Genomic DNA, 9648 nt, shown 5'->3' with positions numbered 1-9648 from the left:
TTCATCAACTCATCGATGAAAGTTTTCCAATAAAAAAATTCAATTTTAAAACATTATACTCGACAAATAGATTATTCTCTCTTATGTTCTATATGCTCATAAGAAATAAGCTTTCTTGTAAGGACTTAAATGACATTTTTATACAATTTCTATGCGACAAATCTGTGAAATTTGGACTTTTTTACTACAGGCCATCATTACCGGTTTATTTTTGCTTAGAACTAGTGTAAGAAAAAAACAAGTGTTGTGACCCTTACATGTAGAAAGAAAGGAAAAGGAATTTTAACTTGCACAAAGATCTTTTTGCAAAGGTTTCCTTCTATGTGAAGGTTACTTTATACAACGCAAAAAAATACTTAAAATTTCGTACATAGTTCCTTTCAGATGGTATCGAAGTAATTACAAAGAATATTAAGTCTTTTTCAGCTCACATATCCAGAGTCCCCGTGGGAGTTGGAATAAAGCAAGACGTTTCCAGGGAGAACTATAATTTTAGGCTTGACCACCACAAGTGACGGGGATATGAGGCCTTTGTGGCGTCTTCGACGTGAGCTTTCCCAAGAGTTTCTTCTCGAGTGTGAATTTTTCTTTCTTTCCTCTTAATTTTCGATAGATTCCAATTTTAACTTGCTTGTCCGTTCATGAGAACCAATGTCCCTTAGTTTATGTTCATTCGCGTTTTACACTTCAAGGTGATCAGGGCAGTTGATGAACTAGCGTTTACCATTCACAGCAGATGGATGAATCGGCGGTTTGATGAGGTCAGCGTACTCTTGTAACGCCTCTCGCAAGGCTCGTCGGACAGGGGTGGAGTTACATACGGAACATTCCACAAGACGAGGATACAACTCAACAACTTGTTGCCAGATCTTCTCGTCCACTGCAACACAAAAACAGAAAATATTTAGGCTGATTGGACAAAGGTTAGAACACAAGGAAAAATTTGAAAGAAAAACAAGATACTACAGCTGCAACGATAAATGTCGTTCTTCGCTTGAAGCAAGAATTTCAGCGATAAAAATAATGTAATTGCATTTTTTGAGAAGGTGTAGGAGCTTACCAACTGAAGGATTTTCTTGAACAGCTCTTTTTAAGGAAGACAGTAATGTACTGATAGCTTTCATGACAAAAGACATCTCAGCCATACGGGTTCTGTGGAATATTGAATAAAAAATACATGAATAAAAAGACAGAAAGACAGTCCAACAGACAGACAGACAGACAGGGAGACAGACAGACAGACAGACCATCAGAGAGACCTACAGACAGACAGACAGACACACAGACAGACCTACAGAGAGACAGACAGTCTGACAGACAGACAGACAAACAGACAGACAGATAGGCACACCAACAGCCATTAGCGGGCAGCCAGTCAACCGAACAGACAGGCCAACACAGACTTACTGATTGATTGATTCACTTTTATTTTGATACGGTTATTCCATAAGTTTAAAAAACTTCTTTACGTGAAAGCCGTATATTTACAAACAGACAGACAGACAGACATACTGACTTTTCAAGCTTGCATAAAAAAAAAGCTTCAACCTCTCGTTCCCAGATTCTACGCCACATCACTTCGCAAAAGCAGCACCTTAGGCCGCCATTCTAGAAAACGTAGTTGTTCGTGTAAAATACGTGATAAAACAAGGGAAGTTTTTACCTTGGTAAAGGACATTTTCCACTAAGTTTTTCGTCCTCGACGTACTTGACCAGCACGTCACTACATCTTCTAAGAAGAGCGTCGAGCGCTAACTCAGATACTTTACCGTCTGAAAATGAAAGTAAAGTCAAATAAGGAAAGAAACAGTGATGCTATCCTGTGGGAAGTCTTAGGTACCACGGGGCAAGAAGAGGATTAAGTGAGTGAACTAGTCAATGGACAAAATGGCTCATCAATACTATCGCTTTGTTCCAGTTTCTACACTTAAATACCCTAAATTATCGAAGACTAAGTACTAATGTCGAAGATTGCCGAAGATCACCCGAGGTTTTTAAACAATAACCCGAAAACCACCGGAATATTTCCGAAGATTATTGCCAACGAGGCATAACTCGAAATGGCATAACTCGCTTAAAACAACTCGGATCGGCCTGAGAACCGAGATAACAACAGATATAACAACAGGACAGCGAGGGAAGTTGATTTTATTGTCAAAATATCATTATATCTAGCTATAAATTCAAAAGCGTTTTCTCCCATACAAACCTTTATAAATACGAATCGTTGTACCAGGCGAGAGTCACGTTTCGCGTATTTCAAAAGATTATTATATGATTATATGAGACAAAGAAGAGAGCACGGCTATGGAAAGGAGCGGGAGTAAAAAATACGGGAAGCGGGAGTAAAAGGTACGGGAGGCGGGAGGCGGGAGGTTCAGATCCCCCTGTCCCCCTCCACTGTAATGTACTGTGGGTGCTTGTAAGAAAACCAAACAGTGACACCCTACCAGGCTGCTCTACTCGTTGTTCCACTTCTGGTGTGCCATTTACAAATGAAAACTGTAACAGAGTTTCAAAACATGACTTGGCAAACTCTTCACGAAGAGGAAATCCGTTGGCATCTGTTCCTGTAAAAACAGAAAAGACGTGATTAAATAAGTAAAGGTTAGGTGGTAGTATAGAGCGACTAGAAGAAATGCTAGCCTCCAGCATTTTCAATTTATGCTTCCAAGTGGAGAAAGTAAAGTGTCTTGCCCAAGAACACATCGCAGCGCCCGGCCAGGGCCCGAATCCAGTCCATTCGATGCCGAGTCCAACGCACAAACCATAAGACCAGCGATGTACACTTATAACGCCCAAAATGTTGAATAGGCCATTTTAATTCGTAAAAGTAAGAAATACCAAAACACAAAAACATATACTGTAGCCCTTTTTGTCACGCTGTTTGTCACGCAACGAACGCTTTGTGTGGGGAGAAGCGTTACGTATTTTGTCGTGACGAATCAAAAGAAACCACGCAGCACAAGGAATGTAGATAAGGCTGACCAAACTATAAGTTCTCCTTACTATATGCCATTCATTTTGTACAATCTTCTAGAAAGAAATTAGTTTTTAATCGAGATATTTCCCCGAGCTGATCTGGCGCTTTATTTCTCAAGACCGAACTAGTTGAATTTGTTATAAAGAGATAAGAAGAAGATACTGATAAATCAAACAAGTTACGTACCACTGAAGGTGGCATCTGCAGCTGAGTGTATTGAGCCTCGGTTCAGAAGTGCCATGACCCGCGCCATGAAGTCCTTTGGAAGAGCAGCGGAATGGGGCAGAATCTCTTCACGGATCATGCGCAAAAGCTGTCAATCAAATACATCATAATTAAAGCTTTAGACTGTTCACAGTCCCCTATTTTCCCGTGAAGTCGTAGAGGTTGATCGTTGAGTTCGAGGGACCGCCATCTTGGTTTCTTAAGAGTGCAAAATGCCCGTGGGTAGGGGCGCTGGGTGTTAATAGCGTGGGGGTGGGGGAGCGGACAAAATGTCTCCGCACCCCTTCTCACAGGCATTTTGTACTCTTCCCAGTTTTCGCACGCCTTTAGAAACCAAGATAGTGATCGTTGAGTTCGAGGGGTCGCCATCTTCGTTTCTGAAGGCGAGCGAAAACTGAGGAGTGCAAAATGCCCGTGGGTAGGGGCGCTGGGTGTTAATAGCATGGGGGTGGGGGAGTGGACAAAATGCCCCACACCCCAACCCACGGGCGTTTTGCACTCTCCCCAGTTTTCGCTCGCGTTCAGAAACTAAGATGGCGGCAATCGAACTCAACGATCGACCTAAATAGCGGACTGTGAACAGTCTATAAGTGCCTCGTTTCTTACATCTTTTTTTGCTCAAAACGTAATAAATATAAGAAGTCAAGAGAGATGGAGAAATTGTGCTCTTTTAATTACCTTGATGTCCAGTTCTTCATCCGCTTGATGCTGTTCAAGAGACTGGTTCTCGGGGGGACTCCTGTGCAAACAAACATGCATATCAGCGGGGAGGGGTCAGTAAGGTTTCATTGTACAATCTGCGTCTTTAAATTCCTGTTTAACTATTTCATTATGCGATTTGAAAATGCTAAAGATTGAGGTTTGCAGACAACTCTCACGCAAAAGTTTAGGAAAAGTTTCTTATTTTGCTAATATCCCGCCTTTACTGCCGGTTATACGTTTTTGCTTAGAATTTTGGTTCCCCTGCAAACGAGGAAGCATTGTTGCAGAAACATTGTCTCCCAAAATTGTTTTCTTGGCGCGCAAACGAGGAAACATTTGCTACGGAAGCGAATTGTACTGAAAAGATTCCGAAACACTTTTTTTTACCCTTTGTTTTAATACTTGACTTTTATTACTAACTGTCATGCACATTATACATGAACCTCTGGCTCGGACCTCATGCCGCGTTATGACTCTAATAAATTGATTTATTGACTGATTGATTAACTTCTCAGAAACGAAATTTGCTTCTGCAGCAAGTGTTAAGGGAAACGTTATTTTCGCAACAATGCTTTGAGGAACTTACATATCTGAGAAGAGGAAGTCCTCCAAAGCCGACGCTAATTCATACCACATTGATCTAAAAGAATCTATAAATACATAAAAAAAAAAAGAAAACAGTGTGTTAAAAGGTACTGCCACATGTAGATACATGTTGCAGGGACATGTCGCAGGGTCAAAATCACAATATGTTCACACAGAAATAAGGGGGTATGGACGTGTTTCAGCTTCACGTCCCATCAGGGCACAGGGGGACGTGTCGCTGCAACATGTTGTTAGAAATGATTTATTTTGATGAGATATTTGAAAAAGTAACACAGAAGTTTGCAAGAAGTTTGTCCAATTAATACTCGAAGTCCTGGCGGATGCCGTCTTAAATACCAACATAAGACCATAAGATAATTATTATTAAATAACTACCCATACTGTGTGTTTAGTAATTTCAGCGTACCTGGACGTGCGAGGGCCACAGTGAGTCCTTTCCGAATAACAGTCATCAACGAATCCACTGCGAGCTTCCAGGTGGACTGGGACGAGCAACTGTACTTGAGGCGAAGAGGATTGCGCAGGGACTGGAAACAACGATAACTTTATTAACGTTTTATTCTAACTTGTATAATCAGAGCAGAGGCGCTGTCTTGTGATCAGAATACAATTTATCCTTAGAATATCTATATACAGTAGACCCCGGTAACTCGAACTAACTTGCATTTCCCTTGGATTTGACCCCACTTTTCAGTCATTTTTACTCGGTTAACTGGAACTCAGATAACTCGAATTCCCCGCTAACTCGAACTAAATTTCGTTTCCCTTGAGCAAAATTTGGGTCAAATTTACCCCGATAACTCGAATTCCGGATCTTGCAACTCGCCACGGTTGCCCAATGATTAGAGCAACGAACAGATCATGTATTTGACAGCCATTTTCCATATTTATCATAAGAACTTATGATCGTGTTAGAGTTTTTGACGACATAAGTTCAATTTGCACTGAACTGTATACTAAAGTGATGAAAAATCAGTGAACTATCAATTACTAACTTGGCATATTAAATATTCAATCGACCCCGATAACTCGAAACCCCGCTAACTCGAACTGTTTATCGTTTTCCTTCAGAGTTCGAGGGACCGGGATTCTATTTTATTGTCTTCCAGTGGTGGCGGTCGTATACCGTAAAATTCCGGTTATAAGCCCCTCCGCTTATAAGCCCCCCCCCGGTTATAGGCCCATCTACCTGGAAACAAAAAAATACATCCGATTATACCCCCCGGATATACCCCCCCCCTCTGCCGGTTGACAGTACTGAACAGGGCTAAATGTTGCTTTATTATGCGTTTTTAACTTTAAAACGTATTTCGATCAACACTCCCGTAGCTCGTTCCGAAACGTTTTTTCTATTCCGCGTATAAGCCCTCCCGGATATAAGCCCCTCCGCTAATAAGCCCGCTCAAAACCCCTTGCGAATTTGTATAAGCCCAGGGCTTATAACCGGAATTTTACGATATCAACACAAAAACCCCAGTAGATCATTTTCCTTATTCTCACAACAAAAGGAGAAGATTGAAGCTGATCAATTTTCATACCTTAATAATCTTCTCCAACACCTTCTCTTCCATCACGGCTGGCTGTGAGAAACACTCATTATACAACGCCATTACCATCTCCAGACATTTCTCCGAGAAAGGAGTAAGCGACAAAATAATCCATTCTTTTTTTTTCCTTCTAGAAGCACTATCTCCATCAGATAACTCATCAACGCGTGGAGGCTCTGTAGCACAATCAAAGAACTGAAGAAGCAGTGAAAATAGTGTCGGATACATTGGTTGTTTCGAGACGTGAAGCACTGACCCGGAGGCATTCGGTAGAGGCTCGCGTAAAATCTCAATAGCGTCCAGAATAGCGTGCTGTAAGGGTGTTAGCACAGTATCTTGGAATGATGGTACTAAAAACGGTGATTGATCAACTGGGACAGGAATTGTGACAGAAGTTTGTAGAATTCTGACAAGTTTCTGCAAATCTGCTAAGCCGAAACGGCCGTATATTCTCATGAAAAGAGAAGGAAAAATTTGCACGAGGGCTGCAAGAAACGCCTGTGCAGGATAAGTTTTAGTTGTTGTGAGTTTGCCTGAGGAATCTCGTCTTGTTCTGACAATGTGTGCCTCGGACATACTTGTTGTACCGATGTTATACCAGACGCGCCAAGCATTCGTCCATAGATTCAAATCTTCGTCCGCTGCCTGGCAAAATTTAGGCTTTACTTTAAGTCTAGCAGCACTTTTAGCTGCTTTTTTCTCTCTTCCGTTTTCTCCCGGGCTGGAATTTGCACCTATGCTATCTTGACTTTCACTCGAATCTTGAACGATGTCCTGAAAGCTTTTAAGAGCCGCCAATGCAACTTCAGCGGATTTGCTCAGCGCCGCAGACTCGACGAACTCCAAAAGAAGCGCCCACGCGCGTGGGAACTCATCAAGTCCCGCCAAAATTTGGCGCCGGTTGTTGAACACGCGCGCCACGCCACTCAAGGTCAGAACACGTGTTTCCGCCCATTGTTTTTCAGCTGTATCACGTGAATGGTGAATGAGGATTTTACCCTTTGCGTTGACGGCGTCGCTTGGTGGCGGGACATCAGCTGCTGAGGTGGACATTGTCTTGACTTGTTCCAGTAGCGGGAACAGCACCTGTTGTGATATAAGGAAAATAATCAAAATTAATACCTCATCGACCATGTTTTCAGCCTGCCATGCTTACAAAAAAAAAACAGTGTAATGAACAAATCCTCTTAGAAATTAAATTCCGAAAGCCCAATCCGTAGCAACCTTTTTCATCCAGCCTTAAAATATTCAATCTACAATATCTAAAACGAATTATAAACTATTGGATTCTGACAATATGTCGATATAAAAGTGCAGCGAACCACGATTACAAAATTCCTGACTCGTTTTGCAAATAAAACGCTGAAATGGTTAAAATTTTTCGCCGTTTTTGTACGAACGATAGGTAAAACAGGTTGCTCTATGGTAGTGTCAGGAGGTGTTTGACACTACTCTAGCAAAAACTGAACTTTGAACTTTTTACAAGGGCATTTCATCAGGGAGATATTTACCCGCCAAAGGACTGTGTACCACGTGACATTCTCCAGTAACGAGCCATGCGCACTAATGGTCGAGAACAGCGTCTGTCCCGCGCTTTTCCTGACTGGTGGCCGAGGATCAACGCACAGCTCGCCAAGTTTGGAGTACAGACACATCCACTGTCGGTCGGATGGGGGGACGGGTCTGTCGTACTTGGTATTGTCAGTAGCGCCACTCTCAGCTTTTTCTAGCTCGGTGCGAATCGTGTCTCGGTGTTGTGAGAGAAAATCGGAAATATTCCACTGAAACAACGAAGTTTAAGAAGTGTGTCACTATGTTTTGAAGAACAAAATCAAGTGGCCGTAATAACGAGGAAGGGGGCGAGGGGGCAGAGGGGGAGGCCGTATAAACGGGGTGATCATAAGGTAAGCACTGTGTTCACTTACAATAATAATAATAAGGGAATCCCCGAGCCATGCGGCCCATACTGCCGGGGCTCAGTATCCCGGTTTCTGTAGCATTAAGCGGCTAGGAATATTTCCTCTCCCCCCTGGATGGGATGCTAGTCCATCGCAGGGTACCCCCCAGCATTATTTCGCCGGTACCCATTTATGCACCTGGGCGGAGAGAGGCACAGTGAGAGTAAAGCGTTTTGCCCAAGAACACAACACAGTGACACCGGCCTGGGCTCAAACCTGGACCGTTTGATCCGGAGTCCGGCGCGCTAACCATTAGGCCACCGCGCCTCCCTTCACTAACAATAGCACTGTAAAACTGTATTAACCTACCAACAGACCAATGGCTGTCAAGCTAATGTTCAGCTCTTGTGGCTGCAGGCCAAATTTTCCCGCCACGTCAACCACGACCTTGATACACGTGCAAGGCATCAAGGGAAGGAAATCCGTCACCACAAGCTGTAAGCTTTGGAATGCCACGCGAATAAGACCCTCGCTGAAATGAAGTGAAAGAAAAAAAAACGACATTAAAATGTGATGTTAAAAGAAAATGCTGTATAAAACGAATTCCAATGAGACTAGAAAAGAAACCTCACAATGTACATTTTATATTAAAATAATGTTAAAAGCTATTAAAAATATGACTTAAGTTCTCGTGGGACGTTCTAACCACCGTTTATTCATGGATGAATAGGAGAATAAAAGAAGCGTTTTACATTGCACGTTTCATCCAGAACTTTACTTAACAAACTAGTCCAATCATTTGACCTAACCTTGTTCCCCATGGGAACGGGCATTACGTAACGGATAAAAGCCTTAACTATAAAAACACCCAGCTCAATGCAGTTTTTCACTCTGATGATGATCCGAGTATTGATCAAAAACGTTAAGTCATATTTTTAACAGCTTTTAACCTTATTATTTTCAATATATTTTTTATCGGCGAAATGTACATACAATGTACATTTTATAAGTTTTTTTCCTACAAAATATGTAAATTTGTCAAACTGGAGGCAAGATTCACAAACGACAAAACATGTTTTACACGATCTAATCCTTTAAATGTCAGTTGCTGATCAAGATTATCTTCCAACACATGAATTGTTATCTGTTATCAAGACGGAAGGCCATGAAATACGACCAGATATCTCACCCTTGTTGATTGGTAGCCGCGCCGATTACTCCCAGCACACAGAGCCATCCTTGACCAAGGTTTTGACCGGTAGAGTGAAGAATCTGAAAAAGAAATAGAGATCTTTATATTTCTTTATTATAAACTAATTAAAATTAGTTTTTCTTACTTATTTCCAGAAGTTTCACCTAAACGCCGGCACAAACGGTGAACAAGTGTCAAAGAGATTTGACGAGAGTTGGCAAGAGCTGACGAGAGCTGACGAGAGTTGACGAGAGTTAACGAGAGCTGACGAGAGTCGACGAGAGCTGACGAGAGTTGACGAGAGTTGACAAGAGCTGACGAGAGTTGACGAGAGTTAACGAGAGCTGACGAGAGTTGACGAGAGCTGACGAGAGTTGACAAGAGCTGACGAGAGTTGGCAAAAGGTGACGAGAGTTGGCGAGAGCAGTGACGAGAGTTGGCGAGAGTTGACGAGAGTTGTCGAGAATTTGCGAGACCTAACGAAAGTTTAGTTAT

General features: G+C 42.2%; 1 protein-coding gene across 1 annotated transcript in view; it reads right to left on the bottom strand.

Moving 5' to 3' along the window:
* Positions 1-560: 560 nt before the first annotated feature.
* The window catches only part of LOC144628273 (protein MON2 homolog), a 29329-nt gene continuing 20241 nt past the window's right edge, over positions 561-9648 (bottom strand). The window contains exons 21-32 of the mRNA XM_078486344.1: positions 9151-9233; positions 8331-8493; positions 7575-7844; positions 6055-7149; positions 4923-5043; positions 4497-4560; positions 3887-3947; positions 3170-3296; positions 2451-2570; positions 1664-1772; positions 1061-1152; positions 561-880 (exon numbers count right to left, since the gene is read on the bottom strand). Of these exons, the coding sequence (XP_078342470.1) occupies positions 714-880; positions 1061-1152; positions 1664-1772; positions 2451-2570; positions 3170-3296; positions 3887-3947; positions 4497-4560; positions 4923-5043; positions 6055-7149; positions 7575-7844; positions 8331-8493; positions 9151-9233 (2472 nt within the window). The 3' untranslated portion in view covers positions 561-713. The remainder of the gene's footprint in view (positions 881-1060; positions 1153-1663; positions 1773-2450; positions 2571-3169; positions 3297-3886; positions 3948-4496; positions 4561-4922; positions 5044-6054; positions 7150-7574; positions 7845-8330; positions 8494-9150; positions 9234-9648) is intronic.

This window comes from Oculina patagonica, chromosome 10, assembly GCF_052425735.1.
Source record: "Oculina patagonica isolate OP01 chromosome 10, crgOcupat, whole genome shotgun sequence".
Taxonomy (NCBI): Eukaryota; Metazoa; Cnidaria; class Anthozoa; order Scleractinia; family Oculinidae; genus Oculina; species Oculina patagonica.
Note: the sequence above shows the minus strand (reverse complement) of the source record. Positions and strands in the feature narration are given on the sequence as shown.